The 25,379-nt window shown below is 46.5% G+C and overlaps 1 protein-coding gene across 1 annotated transcript in view; it reads left to right on the forward strand.

Annotated features, from left to right (window-relative positions):
* Positions 1-8,812: 8,812 nt before the first annotated feature.
* LMNB2 (lamin B2) overlaps positions 8,813-25,379 on the forward strand; it is a 36,387-nt gene continuing 19,820 nt past the window's right edge. Inside the window, exons 1-2 of the mRNA XM_036399339.2 lie at positions 8,813-9,049; positions 17,129-17,265. Of these exons, the coding sequence (XP_036255232.1) occupies positions 8,813-9,049; positions 17,129-17,265 (374 nt within the window). The remainder of the gene's footprint in view (positions 9,050-17,128; positions 17,266-25,379) is intronic.

A 25,379-nucleotide genomic window follows, 5' to 3' on the forward strand; every position in this document is an offset into this window, starting at 1 on the left:
ACTGATCTCTCTGCCTTTCTCCATTCTGAGACCATTTAAGTGTCTGCAATTTTCTAGCATTCCCTGACTTCCCACTCCAAACATGCTATAAAAATGCAAACCCAAGCAACAGCTGCATCATGGTTTATCAACTGCTTCCTTATTACCCAGCAAATACCAGATTAATTCCATGTTTAAAGCTGAGCATGAGTCTCACATGTCAGACAGGTGTTTTCAGGTAGACTGTTCTCCAAGATAATTGCCAAATTGGTGCTAGACCTCAAGCAGTCCTTAAGGATGTGGCCACATGTGTCATGGGGTTGCACACACGTGCACTGGTCTGGGGATCATCTCTGTTAATGGTGTGAGTAAATCCCCACAGATGGATGATCATTTATGATGGGAGTATCACAGATCTATCCACACTGCTGGGAGAGATAGATGTGGACACCATGCCTGTGAAACTGGGGCAATATTTCCTGGTATACTGAAGGAGAACTGGCCTGGTCTCCTTGGCACACAGGAAGGACTGTCAGTGAATCCATGCCACTTGTTAGTTCTCTACAGTTTGGGAAGCCCAACACCTTGATCACAGCAGGTGTTTTTCTGGATTCCATGGGGTTATACCTTTTGCACTTGAAGAAGCTCAGAGGTTCAGTCAGAACAGGCCCAGCCTTAATTTCCTGCACTTGGGCAGATTATCCACCGAGTGAGGACATCCACCCAGCCCCCGAGCAGTGGCCCTGATCTTTCCAGGGCACAATTTTCTGCGTGCCAGCCTGTCACACTACACTACATAGGGCCATGCTGAAGCTGATCTTTTTTGTACATTCAAACTTTCTCCAGACAGTATAAAACAAACGAAATTCTACAAATCTATGCTATTCTCATACTCAGAACTGGGGTTTAACAGTGCAGAGGAAGCCTGGAAATATCACTATCAAATAAAAGCTTTTCCTCATTTGCTGTAGCTTCTGCCTATTTAGTCCATCCAAGCAGATCTCTCATGGCTGCTCAAAACATCTGATTCTTGCACCTGCCCATCTACATGCATTCTCATGGTAAAGAAAGAAGTGATGTGATGCTACTAGCCTTCAAGATTCAGTACAGAGCACAGGCTGCAGGAGAGTGGGGTAGGGCACAGTCTCTCCTGACTGTACCAAACTCAAGACAGCAATGGCTTCCTGCTGTAGGTTCATGGTTAGCTGGGGCTGTTCTTTAGGGACATGCAGCTCCAACACAAGTGTTAACTGAGGCAGTGCTCCAGCACTTCACTGTTGTCTCCAGCTGTAGACTGGAAAAACATTTTCCCATGAGACAGATGTATTGACAGCCCCTAAAAGGGCTCCAAGAGAGATGGAGAGGGACTTTGGACAAGGGCGTGGACAAAGGGGAATGGCTTTCCACTGCTAGAGGGCAGGGTTAGATGGGATATTGAGAAGAAATTCTTCCCTGTGAGGGTGGTGAGGCCCTAGTACAGGTTGTCTAGAGCAGCTGTGGCTGCCCCATCCCTGGAAGTGTCCCAGGCCAGGCTAGACAGGGCATTGAGCAGCCTGTGGAAGGTAAAAGATGTCCCTGGCCATGGCAAGCAGATGGAACAAGAAGAGCTTTAGGGTCCCTTCCAGTCCAAACCCAAATCAATCTGTGATTCTATTACTCTGTGACATGAAAGCCAGGTTCAAAGAGCTACTCCATGAAACTCTAAACATACAGACATTAACTGAAAAATCTTCATAGTCATCTTAGTTTTGTTGCAAGATCATTATAAAGCTTAATGAATTATCCTTTGTAAAATACTTTGAGATCTTGGGTGGAGCACACTTTGGAGTTGCAGAAAGCATTCCTTTCATCTCCTTGATAAATCATGCAATATATCCAAGAGAGACTGATCCCATGCACATACCTCGTTATCTCCCTAGGCCTGTCTTCTTCCTTCTCACATATGTTTTACTCTGCAAACTTTACCTTTGACAGAACCTCTGGCTTAAGTAATCAGCACTCCCAAATACACGTAGCATGTTACAGTGCATGATGGGATAAGGAGATAATTCTCTTTCAAAGTGGAATCAAAGGTTTCTACTTTGACCTTTCTGCACTAAAAACTGAACTCCGGTGGGAGCTGGTTTGTTTGTTTAATAGCAGAAGACTGAAATATTTCTCTCCAGTGAGACCATGACAAAAGCTGGCAAGACATGAAGAACAGAACAGGTTACTGCAGCTGCTGGAGGAAAATATGTAAATAACTCTATGGTGGTGGGCACCTAGCCAGCTGCAGTTGGGCCGAGGATATGGAAATTAAGCACCAAATGGTTGTCTTGAAAAAAATGCTGGGTTTGTTTTCTTTAGCAGATGAGTGCCAGGCTTTATATAATAACAATGCAGGGGTGTGAGCATTGCATGCTCCCCTCCCACAGCTCCACTGGCATAGCAATGATTTAAGGGATTCTTGGAGCAGAGCTGGGATTGCTCCTGGCTGATAATGCAAGCTTTTTGAAATCAGAGGAACTGTATTCAGAGCCAGCCCCCACCCTCCTTCACTGTCCTCTCCAAACTGTCGAATGGCTAAATGATGAGGGGCTGGCACAGGAAATGAGGGAAGTTGAACTCCACAGGTTGCTGAGAATTGGGGCTACCCTAACAATTGGATTACTGGAAGTCTAATGAGAATAGAATCCAGCTCTGTTGTGAATAACAAAACTCACCGTGTTAGAGATTATTGGCCTAATATTTCATTAAAAGTGATGTGAATAATCCCTTCCTTCATTTTAGAATAATGTTACTCTTTATCTCTTTTGATAGCAGCTGCTCTGCACAAGGCATGCCCATGGTCTGCTCCAACGGCTGACACAATCTGGAAGGAAGCAGTGGCATTTTTCTACCTGGACAGCTCATCTGTTTTCAGTGGTGCTTTCATGGTATTCAGCTGCCAAGAAATCTGTTTTCCTGTAAGTTTGGAAGAATTCTTGAATCCTGGGGAGACCCAGTCCCAGCCCCGAGCACAGACCCAGCCCCAGCCCCAAGCACAGACCCAGCCCCAAGCACAGACCCAGTCCCAGGCACAGCCCCAGCCCCAGGCACAGCCACAGCCCCAAGCACAGACCCAGCCCCAAGCACAGACCCAGTCCCAGGCACAGCCCCAGCCCCAGGCACAGCCCCAGCCCCAGCCCCAGCCCCAGCCGCAAGCACAGCCCCAGTCCCAAGCACAGACCCAGCCCCAAGCACAGACACAGACCCAGCCCCAGTCCCAGGCAGAGCCCCAGCCCCAGCCCCGAGCACAGCCCCAGCCCCAAGCACAGCCTCAGTCCCAAGCACAGCCCCAGCCCCAAGCACAGACACAGACCCAGCCCCAGCCCCAGCCCCAGCCCCGAGCACAGCCCCAGCCCCAAGCACAGCCCCAGTCCCAGTCCCAGCCCCAGCCCCAGCCCCAGCCCCAAGCACAGCCCCAGCCCCAGCCCCAGCCCCAGCCCCAGTCCCAGCCCCAGCCCCAGCCCCAGTCCCGGCCTCTCTCGGCACTTTCCCCTTTGGTGCAGTTCCGGGCACAGCCGGCAGGGGCGCCGGCGGCTCCCGGCCGGGCGGGGCAGGTGCGATGATTCCCCCGCGGCTGCAGGGGGCGCTGTGGCGCCTGCCCGGCCGCCTCTCCACACGGCAGTGGCGGGCGGGCTGGATGGCGGCAAGGGGCTGCAGCAGGAGCCTCGGAGCGGTGGCTGGAACCGCAGGGACGAGCAGACTCCGGAGTAGCAAACGAAATGTAACAGAAACTCCGCAGCTGTAGCAGGGGCCGAGGGGTGTCCCGGCAGGCAGGGCTGCTGAGTTACAGGGCAGTGAAAAACCCGGAGCAGTGGCAGAGAAGCGGCGGGGCTGGGCAGGGGCCGCTCGGCTCCCGAGCACCGCCGGGAGAGGCTCCCTCGGAGCGGGAGGGGACTCGGGGATCCCGGGGTTTCCCCTGAGGCACCCGAGTAGATGGGGAGGGTCCTTTGTTAGTTGAGGCAGGTGTTAATAACGTCCCAGTTCAGTGGCTGCGGTCACGAGCAAAAGCATCACCCCACGGTAGAAGTAGAAGAAGCAGGACCGGGCTGGGCTCCCGCAGGGGCAGCGCATTCCCACCGCAGGCAGCAGCTCCAACCTTCCTCCAAATCCGAGAGAGCAAGCGAGCTTGCAGTTTCCCCGTCCCTTTCTTTTACCAGCCCAATTCCCACAGTATCTCTGCCCCTCCGAGAGAAACTTTCAGATAAGAGTAGTGCAGCCAGATACCATTCTCTCCCCTGATCTTGGCAATTTCTTTTGCCCTTCTTAAGTACCTGATCGTTATTGTTTCTTAGGAAAAAAAAAAAAAAAAAAAAAAAAAAAAAAAAAAAAAAAGCGAGAGGGGGGAATTCCCTAAAAGAAAAGAAAAACCAAATAAAAACTCTAACCTATTACATGCTATTATGCTATGCTATTATAAACAAATCACTTTATAGAAAAAAAAATGACAAAGTGGAATTGTGGAAAGTTGGGAGGCCCCGAGCACTGACCCCTCAGCATCTTCTTTTGCCCCTTTTCTGTTGAAATGTTGGGAAATGTGTAATGTTTTTTTCAGTTAAATTCTCATTTCTTTCTGATCACATGAGAACAGGGTCTGGTTCCAGTACGAGTCTGAAGGGCCACACTTGGAAGTTACTCACCTTCCTGCCACAAAAGAGGGAACAATTCCAATCACAGACCAGAGTTCTCTCTGTCCAGACTTGGTTGGCACTTCCCCCAGCATGATACAGCTTGAATTCTGCCTCAGTAGGGAGGTAAATGCTGTTGCAAAAGAATATTATTTTTCAAAACTCCTGTCAAACAGTACATGCTGGATTCAGAAAAAACACACCCTTTACACGTTACAGCATAATGTCTTGTCTTGAAAAAAGCCCTTGTCCTACAGTCAGTCTGCTGTTGGCTTTAAGCCCACAGTTGTGTGCCATGTTCCTCTTTGCTCTTTTCTACATCTCAGTAAACTTCCTCGTAGTGCATGAGGAAGGTTTCATCCATGACTCATGGTATACCATTCATTTCTCTACTTGCTTTAGTGCTTTCTGTCCTGACACTGCTGGAAACTATTTTATTCAATGAAAGATGAAATTCAGGAGTGGAACTCTTTGGTGAGATATGAGTACTTCTTCCAGACTTGGACTCATTGCTAGCAATTTTTTGAGCACTAATACTGAGGCCAGATTGAATTTGGACTGATAGGAAAATGTTATGTGATATATGTTCAATCCTTTCTCCTTCCTGAAATTAATGACAATATCTGAGACAATCAATGAAACATTGTCTGGCTTTTTGAGTAAGGTGAAGAACATGAGGCAGAGGGGGAGTTAGGTGACTACAGGAAAGCTAGAAATAATCCTATTCAAGACATACAAATAAAGGAGTGTAAAATGAGAAATGGGAGAATGTGGCAGCAACTGCTGAGAAACAAAAGCAGTTAAGAAATAGCATTGGAAATCCTGTATCTTCAGATTTATGAAAATGTCAGAGTCATTATGAAATCCCAGATAGCATCAGAAAATTTGTTACACCCAAACGTACAGGAAACTGGTCAACGAATGAGAAGGTGCCCTGCATCAAAAGGTACACAAGGTTTCCCTTTGTCTTTATTACGTACTAGAAGCAATTCCTTAATTTATCTGGTGGAAGAAATACTCCAGACCTAAACAGAGCCAATCTCTACTGTCTGTGTCTGACATCCCGAAAGTTTATTTTTATCCTATGCGGACAGTCAGAAATGTTGCAAGTGTCTTTGAGCTAGAACTTCAATACTGAACCCAGGGCTCTTCCAAGTTCCTGACTTTATATCAGGGTGGGATCTGTATCTGCAGCAGCTTCCTCCTCTGCTCCACTTTCCACAAAGGGAAAGCCTGGGAGAGTGGGCAAGGCAGAAGCTGCAGTGTACTCTTTTTTTTTTTTTTTTTAACATCTGTTTTCCTAGCCAGGTGAGGCTGACACATCCTTACACCATCCCTTTGTCAAACACTAAATTATTTTGTCTTGGGATAACAAATCCATTCTACCTGCTCAAAACAGGAGTTTATTGTAAAATTGTTTTGGGTAGCAAAGACCTGTCAAGGTCTCTAATGAAAAATTAATTGCTAAATATGAAGAGATGAGTCACCATATCGACTGTGGTTCAATACTAAATCCCTATCATAAGAGGGATCCAAGAGGACCAGTATTTAAACAGATGCCAAAACCACAACTGAAACTTGTGTTGCACTCCCTGGAAAACACAGCTGGTGAGCAGGCACTCAGCTTTTCCACTTCCCTTTCTTCCTTGATGCTTCCTCTCCCCATCTCACCCCCAAACCATTCTGTTCATTTTAGAAGAGATAGGAAAAGTGAACATACATATTCTGTTAACAAGTGGAGATTGGTGTCAGGGGTGAAATTGTGCAAGTGTCCAGGTTACTGCTAAAGAAACGGACTTTCTAAAAAATGTAGAAAATATCAGGTATAATTATCGATGCATATTTCAGGAAGTATATTTTGATAAAAACCTTTACTTCAATACAGTTGATAGCAACACTATGAAAATACCCAGTAACACTAGAAGGAAAAAAAAAAAAACTAAACCAAACAAACAGAAAAAAAACCAAAAACAAAAAAGGGAACAAAACAAACAAAAAAACCCACACAAAAACCCCCAACCCAAAACCAAAAAAACACAAAAAAGCCAACCAACAACAAAAGAACCCCAAACCCCCCCAAACAAAAAAAAAAATTCCAAAGCACATAAACTCTTGAAACAAAGTTTCTAAGCCGTTTTCTCAACTTCATGAACAAAGGGAATTAGGGAATTTACATCTCGTTTACATTATCAATCAAAATTAGGCAAAAAGCTTAAAAGAATTTCTAAAATATGAAAGATGTACAGATGATCACATCAAATAACAAGAGAAGTGAGCTAACCCAAAAATGCTTACACAGTGGCTTTCATCATTCTTAAAATATTTTTTCCTGTCTTAACACAAACAGAGTTTATAGCTGGTCTTCCACAAATTTGCTAGTGTTGGAAACTGAATGTTAAAGAGAGAAAAAGTTCACTTTAAGTGCACTGCTTGATGCTCAGGGGTCTTTTTTTGGTTTGCTCGGGGGAAGACAATGCTGTTAGAGACGACACGGACTACGTGGGGCAGGAGAAGGGGTTGGGGTTGTGGCTGGAGCTGGTCCAGCAGCAGTTCGGTTACAGTTTGCAGACAGGCGCCAAAATTCAAAACACGCGCTGTACTGTACTGCAACTCCCGAGCGTGGCTGGAACAAAGCGCAGGAGGCGGATGGGGCAGGATCCGACCTCCCTGCGAGCAGCGAGCACAGCACCCTGGGATTTGTAGTCTCTGCTCTCTGCTTCCTTTCCCGATTCGGGCAGAAAGCTGAATTTCACCCAAGTCACCCATCATATTATCAGCTCTCACTGGCAGCGCCCTGCCGGCAACGACGCTCATGTAGAGGGTTGTGCTTTTCAGAAAGTGCACGGAGAGTGTTCTTGGTTCCATTTTAGCTGTCACTCACAAACACCCTCCGAGGAACCCACTGATACCCACAGCTCCACAGACTGGCGTGGAAATTCTCGGTAGGAGGCGAAGGTGTGAAGGGACACTCAGCGCTGTCCCGGGAGAGGAGATGCCCGGGCAGGTGGGACAGGCACTCTGCTGTCTCACACAGCCAGGACAAATAGTTTTGTACCAGATGGACATTTTGAGGCAAGCACATTCAGGTGAAAACCTGTGATTTATGCAGTGATTGCTAGAGAGACTTACAGCTATTTGCCCACGTGGATATTAAGCATCCAGAATTCCTGGGTTTATTCCAAGGTTTTCCAGTTTGAGGTGTACTTGATACTAGGATTTCACATGAAGATCGTTTTAGTTCTATTTTGAGACCAAATAACTACTACCTACTTTCTCACACTGGGTCCCTAAGTTTTCACATTGTATTCTGTATTTTCTTGCTGTCTTTCTGGTTTCTCTATCCACACCTATACTCCCACCTCTGCATAATGCTCTTGCTACTTTTTCTCTTTGCTCTTCATACAGATGACAGACTTTTCAGTCTGTTTTTTCAACTTCTCCTTTTTCTCAGCCCTCCCTTCAGCTCCCTCAGCTGAAAGGCACAAGACCAGGAACAGCTTTTGGGAATGGTAATCTAGTTTATACTAGTTAATGTGCAAGAATTGACAGAATTTGAGGTTTTGGGGGAAAATACTGCTCCAAATATTCAGGAACAGACAACTTCTCAGTGAATTTTAGTTTATACAAAGTTTGACTACGTAGCCAAAAAACATCTCTTTAGGCACTCCTAAAAATATCAACCAGGACGACCCTGGGTACGTCCAATCCATGTTTTCTCCATTTCAGCACAGATCTGGACCCTGGCCTGTGCAGAGCCGACAGCAAAGAAGGGCAACATCACACAGTGTACAGGCGGCTGTGGACGACATTTTAGGGAGCTCCAGTGAAAACACACAAACCCACCCTTTCAGGGAACCCGTCAACCCACAGGCCTGAGCCCCGCGCGGGATCCAGGCTGCTGCTCCGCCAGGAGCGGGTGAAGCTCAGTCCTCTTGGTGGCTCCGGTCTCTTCCGCAGTTGCCACCAAAACCTCTTCGCTTCAGAACAGGCCCCAGCCCGGTTCTGTCCTTGACACGCAGCCCGTACGGCACCCGCAAGCCCCGATCGGGCGCAAAATGGCAGCCGCTACTGCCGTCCGCGGCCATCTTGGCGCCGGGACTGCATGTCCCAGGCGGCGCCGCGGCGCAAGGGGCCGCCCGCCCGCCATCTTAGCGCTCCCTCCCCCGGTGCGGCGGGATTGAATGAGTCGCTGCCCGCCCGCCCGCCAGCCCAGCGCCATGTCAGGCACTCCGAGCCGCGGCACTCCCGGCGGGACCCCGTTGTCGCCGACCCGCATCTCCCGGCTGCAGGAGAAGGAGGAACTGCGGCAGCTCAATGACCGCCTGGCCGTTTACATTGACCGTGTGCGGGCACTGGAGCTGGAGAACGACCGACTGCTGCTGAAGATATCGGAGAAGGAGGAGGTCACCACCCGGGAGGTACGGCCGGAGTTGGGGGCGAGCAGCGACTATTCCTGTGGCGCCCCACGCCGTCCGTCCCGGGGCGGGTCCGCGGCCCGGGACTCGCCCGGCCAGCTCCCGCCCGTTCCCCGCGCGGTGCGCTGTGGCGGCTCCGTGTGGCCGCCGCGCCATGCCCGTCCGCCGCGCGGGGAGCGGGGGCCGTGAAGACCCAGCACCTACCCGCGCGACCCCTCGGGGCGGCCGGGGGCTCTCTGGCCGCGGTGTCGCGCTGAGGGGCTACTGGCGACACACTGGAGGCGTCTGAGGCCGGGATTCGGCACGGGGAGGAGCCCGTGCCGGTGGCGGGAGCGGAGCGGGGCGGACACGGCGCTGCAGGCGGGACTGGCGGCTCCCGCGCCGGCCGGGCCGCAGCGCGAACCCGCTGCGGGTCCCTTGGCCGCGGGCGGGGCTCGGCCGGGGTCGCGTGCAGTCCGAGTCCTCCAATGCCCCGCGCCCACAGCACACGCGTACTCTGGTACCGGCTTGTTGAGTGTCCCCTACGGCCTCTGTCTTGACGGCTGATGCAGTGGGGTGGGAGATTTGAAAAGGTTTGGGCTGGCTTTGCCTCTGACCGTAGGAAATCTTTTACAGACTCCGTAAATACTCGGAATCAAGTCCGTGTAAGTGACTCTGATTTGTTTCCTCGAATTTTGGAAGCAAAACTGCTTGATTTTTTTCCTAAGCTTTGCTTTTCCCTGTTCTGTGGCGTCTGCTTTCCGCGGTACTCTCCTTCCCCTGTGGCGGAAGGATGTAGTCAGTGACACACTGGGGACAGTCCCGTCCTGGGCAAGCCCAAACCCCCTCAGCAAGGTGCGGTGTCCCACCACTGAGATGATGTTAAGGTGCTGTGGAAAGTCTATCAATAAACAGCCTGGACTGTCACTTCTGGGATGTGATGGATCGCTGTGCCACTGTGTAGCTTTTAAATTTTGTTGTTCTTTTTCCTTTTTTCACCCCTTGAGATGCTGATTTGATGATACTCGGGGTGTTGGGAGGAGGATTTGATTTAATTTTGTTTAGGTAGAGCAGATGTTATAATGTCTTATTTGGGGATGGTTTGGAGTACGTGCAATCAGTGCATGTATGCCCAAACCAGAGTACCTTTAAAGTCCCTTTGTATCACTTAATGATACATTGTAACTTCCATGCTTTCAAAATCGCTAGCTATTTCTAAGCATGAAGCATAACTTACCGTGTGAAATCATGCTATAAACAAAATAAACACACCTAATTTAGGAAACTTCTAAGCTGTAGATCGCTGGAGTCTAGAAGGACTATCCCTTTGAAATGCAAGAGTGAGAATGTAATTCTATTCATGGCAGGAGTAAGAGGACAAGCAGACAGCATTGATATAATTTCATTGGACTTTTAACATGAGTTTAAACCAGTTTGTAACAGTGTACCGTGTGAGCAATTCTGAAAAGTATTCTGATGCAGTAATCAGAAAATAAACTTGAGAATAGGAGCCTTTTGGTTACTTTGAGCTTTCTGCCTCTCTTTTTTTCATCCAGACTTCAGAAAGGTCTTAATCCTCAGACATAACAAACTTCTTCAGGATTTATCAAGCTCTTCTTTGGCACTGATGCTTTGGCTTGTCTCTGGACCACCTTTGCTAAGTACTTTCCTCATCCCTTTAGGAAGGTTTATTTATTCTTTACATATGTCCACAGAAGGAAACTTGTAGTTTTAGTGTTTTAGTGCTGGGCAGTGGACATTGGTTTAGGACTGTGGAAGCAGTAAGCCTTCACAGAGTTGTCAGATTTTCTATTTACTTGAATGGGAGAATCCTGTCCTTTCACTTTTGGGACCAACCTAGTAAATTGGATTTTCTGCTGGCAATTCAGCAAATTCCAACAATTATTAACTGTTGGAATTTGCCTTCATAAAATTATTAGGCGTAGTGTGAAATAAGATATTAATTAAAAATAAACCCTCCAAATCCCACAACCTCCCCCCAAACAAACCCCAAAGCAGCTCTAACTTCTGTGTAGAAGCACAGTTAAACATAGTCCAGTGAAATTTGCATACTGTTCTCTCTGCAAAGAGAGAAAGATTTAAAGATTATTAAATCTTTATATATGTAAGCATCTAAGCTCTGCATGCTTATAGGAGACTATTTTCTTTTTCCACAGTGTTCAAAATGCAAATTCCCGTTTGTTGTCCTCAACAGTGTGTAAATTTAAGTCTGATCTTATTTACTATTTATAAAAGCTAATTGAATATTCTGTTATTTTTGGCTTTTCTTTGGTTATGGCAGAAGATGTCACCTGCCACTGTGGTAGGTGGTATCGTGCACATTGTGGGAAGCAGACAGGAAGCACTGCTCACCAATGGGCTATTGGTTACTACCTGAGACTTTTGCCTAGAGAGCAGATGATGAGGTCCATGATCAAAGGTGGATTTCTCAAAGTTAAGGACAGCTGTGGCAAGCAGTATACAGAACCATGGTTATCATGGTTAGAGAGATGTTTGTTCTTTGCTTGTCACTCAAGTATCCCACAGTGACCATACCTGAGCTGGCAGAGACTGTTACTTACTGACATGACATGTCCTGAGTAATGGGTGACCATTCCTGACACCCCCTGCCCCAACCCTGCGTGTATGGGAACAGTTTTGCTCTGTGCTCAAAGTTCTGGTTTAGGGTGGTGTCTTCTGGATGAGAGAAGTTCTACTGATGCTGATCGGGCAAGGAGTGTAGTTATTGTTCTGCCAGAGATTCTTTAATCATCAGCTGATCAGGATGTTCTTTTTCCTCGTTGTTTCAACTACCAATTTGAACAAGATTGCAGAAAGCAGCTGTTTGTGTGGCAGTCTCAGCATGGTCTTAGAACAATACAATTCCTGTTCTTTTTGATGAACACAGGGCTGCCATCTCTTAACAGCAGAGAAAAGGAGCTTTGCAGTTGATTAATCTTTAGTTCTTTATTAATTATAGCCTTTTTCCTAACCTTTTCCAATGCTGCTTTACTTGTATGCAGTAGGCACCTAGACAAATAAAAAGTGTATACTGTAAGCCCTCAGACAAATGCAAAAAAAAAGTTTGCAGATGTGGCTGAGGGAACCTCTAACTGTCCTCATTCCTTCTCTGTTTGCTTTCCTCCATCACTGCCCTTGTGTAAGTTAGCCTGTGACAGAAGAGAAATTGAGCTCATCCCGTTGTTTTTCTACATCCTTAGTACATGACTGATGCTATTCTCACTATGTTGGGGTCACTGTTGCAATAATCTGATTTGCGAGGCTGGGAGGGGACATACTGGAAGAGCTAAGAGAACAATCCTAGAGCTCTCCTCAGTTCTGTTTTACTGACTCCCTGCCCTCTTCTGCAGTGCTTATGGTTGTAGCCTTCTGGAACAGATGTTTTGATGGGGACAGGAGGGATTACTGCACTGTTCTGAGGACATCCCACTGTGCTCACCCCCTCAAAGGAGAATTAGAAAAATAAGATCCTCGGGAGCCTCAGCTGCTGACAGCAGTTGCCCTTGTAACAAAAAGAGGATCTGTGGGGTTCCCTCTTCACTCGTGTCTTCCCATCTCTGTGGGTGTGAGTGCACGTGGCTGCAATCTCACATGGTTTCCTCTTACCTGCCGGTGTTGGAGCTACCATGCCCTTCGTGTGCACCATGTGTGGTGGCCAGAGCTACTGTCCTGACCAGGATATGAAGGTCTGGTGTTGCCTAGTTGTCACCTGCAAAATACATACTTAGATGCTGCTGTGGACATTGGGTCGGTCACTCAAGTTGCATCCTCTAAAATATTGGGTTAAATGGTTTTCTGGCACTGTAGGTGTCATCTGGGAGGTGACATAACACACATCTTCGTTATTCTTGAGAACTTGACTGATATTTTTGGTGGGCCTGAACCATAGCTGACTGGCAGTCCTTTGTCAGTGTATAACTGGCTAAATTAGAACATGCTGAGCCACACTTGGTGGGAATACACTTGTGCTTTGCATGTTAATGTATTCTTATGAGATTAACGTTTCCTCAGCAAATTTGTCTGGAGTCACTTGTGGTTGGCTGGAACATGTTTCTTGCCTAGCATGTTGGTTCAGTGCCTTCTTGACGTGTTTCAAGTCTTCACTGAGTGACACCTTGCAGCTTTTCTCAAGTGGGGTTGCTTTGGGAGGGTCTGTGTCAGTGTATCTGCCCTTGACCCACTACCTAGTGAGCTTTGAATGCTCCCAGCACAGGTAGGTGAGAGCATCTGGCAGCTGTGTCTTTCAGTCTGCTATGGAAGCATCTCTGTTTTCTTTTTCTATTTCCTTGTTCCCTGCATTGCCCAATTACAACTCACAAGCTCTTTTGCCAGCAGAAGAGAGGGTAAAAAAGTGAAAGCACATTTGTGGTGCAATAAGGGTGTCTAGGTTGCCCTCTGTGAAGGAAGATTTACGCTTGGGCGCATGGACATGAAGTGGATTGGGCTGCAGCATGTCCTTTTGTTTTGTGCTGAACATTTTAGGGTTTTTCTGTTGACTTCAGATGGGGTTTCCATTTTCACAGCTGAGGGACCCATTTGCTGGCCTAACCTGTCATCTGGGAAGGTTTGTTGCTGCTTCCTGGGGCTTGTATTCTGGACATTGTAGAGAGACTGCTGAAGCTCACAGGGCCAAATGAGTTTCATCCCTTCTGCTCTTCAATAAAGGGTCCAGTGCTAGTAGCAAGACGGACCTGAAGAGTATCAAACATAACTACATGGCTCTGGGTGATCGTTGGAGGTTAGGGGTGGGTTTTGTTTGGGGTTTTTTTGGTTTGGCTTTTTTTGGGATTTTATTTTGTTTGTTTGTTTGTTTTGTTGTTGTTTTCCCTTTTCTTTCTCTGGTGGAATTTTTCTCCCATTTGTTGCCAAAGAGACTGGAACTATAGATACTTGAGAAAGACAAAGGATGTGGCCAAGATGTGGGGAGGGTGTGCAGGTGGCTGCAGTCCCTGTGGTGGGGGACTTTCTCTTGAGAAGGTCAGAGACACTCTGAGATTTTGGCTGGGGGCTCAGGGACTGACTCTCGGGGTCGGAAGGCAGACAGTTGGGCTGCTGCTACTGCAGGGAGAATTCGCTGCCACCACGAAGTTCTGTCCTGCACTGCTTCTACTACCAAGGGTGAGCCTTTGCTTATAAGAGCCGCCATTGAACTGTGACCTTTTCAACACCCGACCTTACTGGGAAGGACCCTAATCATCTGCTCGGGTCCCCCGGGGAAAACCTGGAACCCTGAGCCCCTCTGAGGGGGTGTCTCCCGGGTCTGCCTGATCCCTGCCTCTCCTGGCACAGCTCCTGAGTTTTGCTACACTGTGTTTGCCACTCTGGGTGTGCCTACTGCTGCTGTTCCAGCTTGCTGCTCTGAAGTTCCTGCTCCAGGCCATTCAGCTTCCCAAGTGGCGCTGAGACCGGCTGCCCACTGAGGGTTTGCAAAGAAAGCCCCTTCTCTCTCAGCCGCCATTGCCGTGTGGAGAGGCGGCCGGCAGGCGCCACAGCGCCCCCTGCAGGCGCAGGGGAATCATCGCACCTGCCCTGCCCGGCCGGGAGCCGCCGGCGCCCCTGCCGGCTGTGCCCGGAACTGCACCAAAGGGGAAAGTGCCGAGAGAGGCCGGGACTGGGGCTGTGCTTGGGGCTGGGGCTGTGGTTCTGTTTGTTGTTGCTGCTGCTGTTGTTTGCCTTGTTATACGTAAACATACTACTAAAGAACTTTACTCCTTTTCTCATACCTTTGCCTGAAAGTCCCATTATTTCAAAGTTATAATAATTTGGGGAGACAGGGTCACATTTTCCATTCCTAGGGAGGAATGGAAAGACATTGGCATCAAAGCAGAGGTGGTGTGTGGAGAGTGAAGGGCTTGAGGATAGCCAAGCAGATCCTGTAGATCAACTCTGGATTACACAACTGCTGTTGGCAACAGGTTTTTGGATTCTACAACAAACCAACAAACCCCAGGTGGAAATTTAGGCTGGGTGGAGATGGAATTGAGAGTTCCTCTGGGAAGACGGACTTGGGGGTGTTGGTGGGTGAGGGGCTGAACCTGCTCCTACCATTGGCACTAGCTGCCAGAAACCACCTCTGTGATGGGCTGAGCTCCCAGTGTGGGCAGCAGGGGAGGGGAGATTCTGCACCTCTGCTCTGTTCAGAGAAGCTGTGGCTGCCCCATCCCTGGAAGTGTTCAGGCCAGACTGAGGCTTGGAACAACCAGGGAAAGTGGAAGGTGATCCTGCACATTGCAGGGGGTGGAATGAGATGGGCTTTAAGGTCTTTTCCAACCCAACTCATTCTTTGATTCTTTGACCATGGAACTGTCTTTCAGGATTCACAACTGCTTCAGAGAGGCAGGATCCACCTGACTAAATGTCCAGCATAAAGCTGGATAACCCTGTCACACTCTGGGTGAGGAACTGGCTCACAAGTTGGGCACAATGGGTTATAGTGATGGAGGGACATCAGGCTGACATTGGTCGCAAGTGGAGTGCCACGGGTCTCCAACCTCAGCCCATCAACATCTTCATCAGTGATCCTTGGATGCAGGACTCAGAGGGATTCTAAGAACGTTTGCCAATGGCATTAAATTGGGAGGAGCTGTCAAGACCTGCAAGGGCAGAGGGGCCCTCCAGAGAAATGCTGACCAACCAGAGAGATAGGAAATCGCCAACCATGTGAAGCTTAACAAGGACAGGTGCTAGATGCTGCCCCTAGGATGGGGCAGCCATGGCTGTGTGGATGGACTGGGGAAGGAGAGGCTGAAGAGAGGCTACAGAAAGGGGCCATGGGGTTCTGGCTGATGGCAAGTTGGATCCGAGTCAGCAGTGCCCTGGAGCCGGGATGGCCAACCGTGTCCGTAGGGGCATCAGGCCAGCTGAGTGAGGGAGGGGATTGTGTCTCTCTGCTCTGCACTGGAGCAGTGTCACCTTGAGTTCTGAGGGCAGTTTTGGGCACCACAGTATAAAAAAACATTAAGCTAGTAGAGGGGGCTCCAAAGAAGGGCCACAAGGATGGGGAATGGTCTAGAGGGGAAGGTGTATGAGGAGCTGCTGAGTGCACTTGGTTTGTTCAGCCTGGAGGAGACTGAGGGGAGACCTCAATGCAGTCTTCAGCCTCCTCATGAGAGGCAGGACCAGCCTGTACACTCTCATGACCAATGAGAGAGCTTGAGGAAACAGCATGGAGCTGAGTCAGGGGAGGTTTAGGTTGGATGTCAGAAGGTTTTTTCCCAGGAGGTGGTTGGGCACTGGACAGGCTCCCCGGGGAAGTGCTCAGAGCACCAAGCTCAGGGAGCATTTGTGGAACACTCTCAGGCACAGTGTAGGATTGATGGGGTGCCCTGTGCAGGGCTAGGAGTTGGACTCTCGATGCTCTTGACAGGTCTAACTCAGCATATTCTCTGACTCTATGAAAGTTGTTCTGGCATCCTTTCACAGAAGCAAAAGTAGCAATCTTACATGGTCTGTACATTTTAGCTGTCTGATATAACTTTCAAATAATCTTGTCTTATAAAAAATATAAAGATATAGCAGACTTCAAGGTGCCTCATGCAGTCTGTATTACTGATTATATGATAGGTTATTTTGGGACAGGAAGAAGTCTGTAGTTCTTTATCCTCTGAGATAGAGAACAAGAGTGGAAGCTCATTTCTGAACAGTTCACATTTCTGTAGTTCATGTGGTTTCAGACCCTTTGTAGTGGAAGAACAGCCAAGTCAAAATGTGTCCTTGGGCTTGTATTCCACAGCAGCAGTATTGGGAATAAGGGCAAATAATTGAAGTTAAGATTGCAAGGTGCACTGATCTTGTTCAGTTTATCTCTTGGGAAGGTTTGGACATTTCAAACATAGTATTTGTTGCATTGGTAATAAAAACGAAATCTTTGGGTTGCTTGTTAATTGAAAATGTTCAGTATAGAATATTCTTAAATGGCAGAAATCATATCATACACCCTTTTTCAAAGAAACTTGTGTGTAACCTCGTCCTATGTTTCAGTTCTTTGATAGTTGTTGTGATGTTACAACGCACAAATACTTTTACAATACTTTTACAATGCACAAATACAAATACACCCAAATACTTTTTTTTTCCCCTTAGGTGAGTGGAATCAAGAGTCTCTATGAGTCTGAACTGGCTGATGCTCGAAGAGTTCTGGATGAAACTGCCAAGGAGAGGGCTAGATTACAAATTGAAATAGGAAAACTGAGAGCAGAACTTGAGGAGTTCAATAAAAGGTGAGGAGGGTATTAAATTTCTTTTCTTTCAATTAGAATGGGCAATATTTGCTGTGGAAATGATACTGATGATGCTTCTTCAAACACCTCCTGGAAGCAGATCCATGAGAAGATACAGGTTTGTCAGAGGGAAAATCCTTCAGCTTGCTGGTACAGCTGGTCAGAGCACATAATTCCAGCAGTATATACACAAGTGTATTTGTAAATATTAGATGAATGTCATGTGATGTGAGACTCATCAAATGGCTGTACCTGCTTTGTCCTGTCCTGCCTCCCCTTACTTGAATGTGCATGTGTGCAGCTGTTTGGTAAACTGGATTGAGAAAGAGATCTAGATTAAAACTGATCCATCCAAGGAGGGTTCATTAATGATTTTTATTGTCTGGTTCACTGTATGAGTGATGGGAGAAATGGAAGAAAAGGGAAGGGCTTGGCCCTGAGCAGTTTGGGAATATGGAAGCAGTGTTGCCTTGAGAAGACATGAAGCTACAATGTAAATGTGCTGGGAGAAGGCCTTGTACTGACTAAATTTTTTTAAACTGCCATTCAGTTTGTATCACAGAGAATTGGCATAATAAACTAGTTCCTGAAACCAAGTAGAATTCATTATTTCAATTCCCATGGGAATTATTTGTTATCAAATACTGTTTAGCAGTAGAAACTTCATTTAAAAATTAATATATGTAGTGGAAAAATAAATTTTTGCTTCTAATTGAATTTTGCTACCTATTTTAATATATAAGATTTGGGAATTACAGATTTTTCCTGAGCAGGTCATTATGTACATCACCTGTTCATCAATGTTGTCAGCCATTAAATAGGTTTTAATGTGGCAGTGCCACTAAGACTTACTGTAAGTCTCTCATCTCTTCATTTGCAACTAAGTGGTTATAAAAGGACTTAAGTGTTTCCCTTCCCTGTCTTTTTTTTTCTGACTATCTATTTAATTTATGATAAAGTATTTCACATTTTCTCTGTAAATTTTGCTATATCACTGGATACTCATTTTCTCTGCTGGGCCCTTTTTTTAAAGTCATCCATTGGAGATATTTTTGGAATTTGCCCTAAAACGTCTGTCCAGACATGAAATAGTGATAGTGTAAGCATCTGCATTTGAGTTGGTGTAAAGTCTGTTGAAGTACAGCCAATACCATAGCTCTGCATGTGGTCAGGCAAGCTGTGTGCTGGTATTTGTGGACTTGGTTCGCTCAGCTTTTGTTAACCATGACAAACTCCTCTGGTAACTAGGTCAGCAGTAAAACCCCTGAAGTGCAGTGAGGTGAATCCCACCCAGCCCTACTGGGATGTTCCTGTTGGAACTGTGTATTCTCTTCAAAGCCTCAGGCCAGCAGTCTTGGCATTTATTTTGGATAGTGTATTTTGCATGGCAGTTGGCATGTGCATGGCACATGGACTTTAAGGTTGTCTCTCTCATCTTGTGATAGCAGGTACTCTTCTTGCTTGGCTTTTAAAGCAAGCCCCATAAGAGAGCAATAGTAGTAACTGGGAATTTGGTTCACCTCTCATATTTCTCTGTTTTGATTAAGGTATCCTTGTAAGAAGTATCTTGACTTGGCAGATAATGAGAATCCAGTTGATTCCTGTTCTTTAGACTTTTGATAGCCCTAAGAGATTGTACAAAATACTTTGTGGTGGGAAATTGTGCATGTAAAGTGATGGAGATAGTGTTTTCCCTTGGATCACCCCCCTCAACCGTTGTCTGGACAACTGAGTTGCCCCTTACCAGTCACTTCAATGACCAAACTAACTTCAGCTTTTTGTTTGCTTGTCTTCTGCAATAGATGAGGAAAAAGAACCTGGTTTTCTGGGTTTCTCTCTGTGTTTACAGTTCATAGCAATAGAGTCGAATTCCTCAGCGTCAGAGTTTCTTCTACTTAATTCCTTCCAGTCCATTGAGATGCTGGTAATGTTCTTGGAGTGTTTGTGGGGTGTCTAGCTTGTGATGTGGCCAGATTTTAAATATGACCCTCATAAGTGAAACTTTGAATTTTTTGTCTGATTTGCAGTGTTCACTTGACATCTAGCTCATTACTGAAGCTGACAGTCAGATGGTGCTTCTCTCAGTATTGTAGCAGTGGGCCCCTGGACGGGGAATAATGAGCATTGACTCCATGATTGCAGAAGGCTGATCAAATGCTTTATTAAGCTATACTACTCTACACTACACTGTATTAAAAACCTTTCACCCTTGCCAGACAGTCCAATACACACACGTGGATCCAATTGGTCAATGAAGCAAAGCACCATCACCAGAGTCCAATTAGGAAACTACCTTTTGGTAAACGATCTCTGTAACACATTCCACATGTGCACAACTACAGGTGCAGAGATTAAGATAAGAATTGTTTTCTCTGAGCTTTCTCATAGCTTCTCAGGAAAATCCTTGGAGAGAAGTAAGTCTCTTTCTGTTCAGAGAATATGTGATTACCACATCTCAGACCAAACTTGCTTTGAGAACTGTGTAGTGGAAGAGTAGGTTATTGCATAAGTTTATATTCACTACTATTGCCTCTCCCTCTCTTTCAAGCTCATAACAGAGGAGAGATTTAAGAATGCCAGCACAGTCTGGCCAGGAGCGATCCCAAACACTGCCATTCTTTTGTTTGCTTGGAATACATTGGGTTGCTGGGACAGGAGATTAAATAGACTTCCCTTGCAACATAGGATCACAGTCAGCCTCCTGGTTTATTAGCAGATTCCCCATTTCTTTTTTTTTTCCTGCCAAAGCCTGAGTTTGTGAGCATGGAAAGCCCTGAAGGCACTGAAGATACTCCAGGGAAGCCAAAGGGTATGGTTGGAGGTGGTAACATCAGGCCTAGTTTGTGCCTAAAGGTGCCTGAAGCTTACCCTGTGTTTAGTTCCTTCCTGGAGCTGTTTACTTGCACAATTTCAACTTGTGAAGCAGCTGACCAACCTGCATCAAGAGTCTTGGATAGGGCACACGGATTTGGGACAGAACCTGTGGTCTAGGAAAGAACAAGGTTTTTCTGTCAATGCAATGGACGTAAGAGAAAGCACTTCTGCTTATGTCTTTCTGTATCTTGTTCAAATACTGACAGATAAGGCTACACCAGGGTTCCGTATGAGTGCAAATTCAACTCCCAGGGTTTGGATTCTGGGGCACATATTTATTTTAGATTTTTTTCTCTTACTGTGTTACCAATGTGGTAATATTTTCTGGGGGATTTTTAGTGTTTGAGATAATTGGATATAATTTTCCCTACTAAGTCAACAAGAAGCATCCCAAGGCTTTTTCTAGAGTTGTTTGTTGCGGTGGGGTGGTGCTGAGGGTGCTGTGACTTTCCTGAGGAGTGTCCTGAGAAGGACGGCTCAGGGGCACAGGCACGTCCTTCTCCCAGTGATAATCAGCTCTGGCTTCTTCTCTCAGGTGATATGGAGAAAGAGACTGGGGCTCTGTATGGTGTTCCACAGAGTCGTGGCCTTTATTAAAAGCAGGGACCTCTGCAAAGGGAAGCAGGAACAGAAGCTCTCCAAACTGTGGAAAACCAGGGACTTATGTAGGGAAGATGAGGGGCAGGACAAAACCAGTAACCAATGGGATGTGGGCTCAGGGGTGGAGCATGAGGGGAGGACCAATGAGGAACAAGGGATTAACAGAACTGCAGAGGCCTCTGGGGGTGATTTACTGGCCCTAAAGTCAGTGGCTGGGGGATTAGCCCTCCAGGGGAGTGCAGGAAGCCCTTCTTTGGCTGGCTCTTCAGCCCTCACAGTTTGTATTGAATTTTACCAAAGGTCTACTTAGCCTGTTAATTGATCTCTGTGAAAAGCCATTTGTCTAGAGAAGAGATGAATGTAACATGCATAGCAACAGCTCTTGGGAATACTCTTCCAGTCTTCAACAATTCCCTTCAGCTGAGGGACTTTGTGATGTCCAGCTGGATTCTGTGTAATAGCCATCATGGATTTGCATTTCATAGTGTGACCAGTATTCTGAGACCAGCTGTTTGTGGAGTTCTTAGACAAAGCAAGGAGATTCTGAGTTTATCTATCTGTTGTATAAACATGTTGTTCAATCTGCCTTTCATTTGTTCATTTATCCCTTTTTTTTTGTATTTGTCTTCATATCTCCTAGGACTTTCTCTTTAATGATCTCTTTTTTTCAAGTGGAAACATCTTACTGCTTAATTGCTTCTACTCCTGAAGCTGCTTTGTGCTTTCAATCAACATTTTATCCTCTCTGTCATTTTTACTGTTTTAGTGTATCCTCTTGGGAAGGAAAGCTGCAGAATTGGAACTTCAGCCAATATTCAAGATGTTATTGTACCATAACAGTGTTCTATCTCTTGTTCTGTATTTTATTTATGAATAATTTCTCAAACACAGTTGCATTTTGAGTGCTTCTGAGCTGCTGATGTGTGAAGAAGGGTAAGCTCCAGGTAGTATTTTACATCAGATGTCTCCCAAGAACCCCAGTGAGTGGTAGGAGTGCTACAGAACTCAGAAGTGTTTTGTGGTAACCATATTTGCTGTGGCCTCTTTAGGCAGAGGTGGAATAAGGCCCTCTCAGAGCCCTTCTGTGCAGGGTTTTTACCCCTGCTTACGCTCCTTGCCTTCCTTTACAAAAGTCAAATTAGCTGTGAATTTTCAAATTCTTTATGTTTATGCATATGCCCGCTACTTTTCTTCATTGATGCCTTTGTCTAATTTTACCTGTGCAGTCAGAGAAGGATTTTGTGGGGGGACTTTATCAAAGGCCTTATAAAGTATTGTCCAGACAGACAATATTCATAGCCCTTTCACAATTAAGTGACTCCATCAGTGGACAAGGGAAGGCCACTAGGTTGGTCAAGCAGACCTTGGAGAAGCTGTACTGGCTGTCTTGAATCATTTCCCTGTGCTCTGTATGCCTTTGCAGAGCTTTTGGGAGGATCTGTTCCATGATGCTGCCAGGTACAAAGGTGTGGCTGGCAGGTCAGTAACTCCTGAAGTCCTCCTTCCCATCCTTTTGAAAAATGGGTGCAATGTTTCCCTTTTACCTGGGCCTTCATCTGACTGCCATGAGTTTTCAAATGTCATGGGGAGTGGCTTGGCAGCTACATCAGCCAATTCCTCGGGACTCTGGGGTGCATCTTGTCAGGTCCCATGGACTCAGGTTTCTCAGGTGATCACAAACCTAACCTTTTCTTATAGTGTGAGCTATTTTGCCTTCCCAGTTCCTGTTTTGTTGTCCATCTACTGGAGAGGTTGCCATTGAAGGCTGAGGCAAAATAGTTGTTGAGTATATCAACGTTTTTCTCGTCTGAACCACTTTGCCAGGCTTGTTTATCGAAGAAGTACACTTGCTTTGACCTTCCTTTTCTGACTAACATACCTGCAAAATTGTTATTCTTGTGTCCCTTGCCAAGTTTGACTTCAGCTGCACCTTGGCCTCATTGACCCTATCCCTTCACAACCAGGCAATGTCTCCATACTCTTGCCAGGATACCAACCCATACTAATACTGTCTCTTCATTATCTTCTTGCCTTTTAGTTTCACCTGCTGGTCTCAACTCATCCATGCTGGTCTCTTGCCTTCTAGTCCTGAGGATCAAGAGCTCTTGTGATGTAGAAAATTTCCTAAAAGTTCTTCTCCCTTGTCCCTGAGGGCAGTTTCCCAGTAGGTGCTATTGACCAACTCCTTGAACAGTAGGCAGTTTGTTTTCCTAAAATTCATTCTTCATTTCTCTTCACTTGACCCATGTCTCTCAGGACTGCAGACTCCTGGACTGCATGATCACTGCAACTCAGGCTGCCTCCTGTCTTGACATCACTGGTTGGCTCATTTGTGTTGATGACCATCAGGTCCAGTATCTCATCTCATCTGATAGAGCCTTTTATTACCTGGCTTGACAAGCTATCCTCAGTCCTCTCCAACAGCCTCCTCGATTGCCTACAGCTCACCCTGCTACTTTTCCAGCAGATGCTGGGATGGTTGAGGTCCAACATCAGGCTGAGTCTATGAGTGCACTGCCTCCTGTAGCTGGAGCAAAGAGGCTCCAGTTGATCAGTCAGCCAGGAGTAGATGCCAACCACAAGGGTTCCCATTGTTGCCTTGGTCTCTGATTCTTACCCATATGCTTTCAAAATGCTGATGGCAGTTTTTTAGAGACAGCCCTTCACATTCAATCCACTTCTTGGGGAGAGTAACCCCTCCACCCCTCCTTCCTCACCTATCCATTCTTGACAGCTTGTAGCTGTTGAAAGTTGAAGTCCAGTCATGAGATTCGTTCCACCAAGTTTTACCAGCAACTAGGTCGCAGCTTCCCTGCAGCACAGTGACTTACAGCTCCTCTAATTAATTGCCCACCCTGCATACATTGGTATAGAGAAACAGCTGGACTGTTGGCTGTATCGTCTTCTTAGATGAATGCCCCTTAATTTCTTGGCAGTATTTCACTGTATTTCCCTGTTGGCTCCTATTATCTCAGGAGCCACCAGCTCATCATCTCTGGAAGTAAGACTTCCAGAGTACCCTGAAACTGAATGTGAAACTAGGGCATGAGGGGGGCATGGGGCAGGAAGCACTTCCTTCTAACAAGAAGGAGCAGCCAACCAAAACATGTGTAGTGCAGTTGATACATTGAAGGGAAGGGATGCCATCTAAAGAGATGAGAACAGGCTGGAGGAGTAGGCCTTATGGTGTGAACCTTATGGAGGTTCATCAAGGCCAAGTGTAAGGTTCTGCATGTGTTGGGTCATTCCCATCACAGACACAGGCTGGGTGGAGAATGGATCAAGAGCAGCCCTGAGGAGATACAAGTATCAATGGATGAAAAACTGAATTTGAGCTAACAATGTGCACTTGCAGCCCTGAAAGCTGATCAAACCCTGAACTGCATCAAAAGAAGTGTGGCCAGCAGGTCAAGGGAGGTTATTTGCCCCCTCAAGCCCACCCAGAGTACTGCGTTCTGTTCTGGAGACTCAACATCAGAATAATGTGAAGCTACTGGAGTGAGTCCAGAGGAGGCCATATGCCCTGGTGTTTTGAGGGCTGAACCTCCTCTGCACTAGAGCCAGTGTAGGAGAGCTGAGGGTGTTCACCTGGAGAAGAGAAGGCTCCAGGGAAGCCTCAGAGCCCTTCCCAAAGCCTAAAGGGGCTCCAAAGAGAGGGAGAAGGACTGGGACAAGGCAATAGTGGTAGGACAAGGGTGAATGGCTTCATACTGACATAGGGCAGCATTAGATGCGATATTGGAAAGAAATTCTTCCATGTGAGGGTGGTGAGGCACTCAATCACAGAATCATGGAATATCCTGAGCTGGAATGGACCCCACAAAAACCATCAAATCAACTCCTGGCCATGCACAGACACCCCAAAATCCCACCGTGTGCCTGAGAGTCTTGTCCAAACTCTCATTGAGCTCCAGAAGCCTTGGGGCTGTGATTGTTCCCTGGGGAGCCTGTTCAATGCCCCAGCACCTTCTGGGGGAAGAACATAATATCCAACCAGCTGGGGCTGCCCACAGCTATGTGGAAGTGTTCAAGGCCAGGCTGGATGGGGCTTGGAGCCAACCCGGTCTAATGGAAAGTGTCCCAGTCCATGGGAGGGGTGAAACAAGATGAGATTTATGATCCCTTCCATCCATTCTGTGGATTCTGTGTATTTTACATCTACCATACATATATGTATCCACTATTTGTACTTGAATGCAACTCATGAATGTAAAATTTTTTCTTTTGAACCAAGTTCATAACTAGGTTCATAAAGCAGTTAGGTAGTTTCATTTTATAAAAAGTTAAATATCTTTAGGATGTTCAAACACCATTTATATGATGTAAGGAACAGCTTAATTTTTGTTTAAAAATGTTTGTATCAGGTGTAAGGACATATTTTTAAATCTAGAATTAAAATATTGTAAAAATAGCCATTCTCATTCTGTAGCATGTATGGTTCTATCCTGTATGCTGTGTAATGGCTTCCAGTGTTTGTGTTTTCATCTTCAGCTGTTTGACAAAACTTTTGACTACTGGAGGGAGGGGATAAGTGGAGGAGGTATGGATGGGAATAATTAATTTACTGGTGAGGTGCACAAAACTTCTGTTTGGGTAGAACACCACCCTCCCACGAGACTGTTGACCCAGACCTGGTGAAG

This window comes from Molothrus ater, chromosome 26 (genome assembly GCF_012460135.2).
Source record: "Molothrus ater isolate BHLD 08-10-18 breed brown headed cowbird chromosome 26, BPBGC_Mater_1.1, whole genome shotgun sequence".
Classification (NCBI taxonomy): Eukaryota; Metazoa; Chordata; class Aves; order Passeriformes; family Icteridae; genus Molothrus; species Molothrus ater.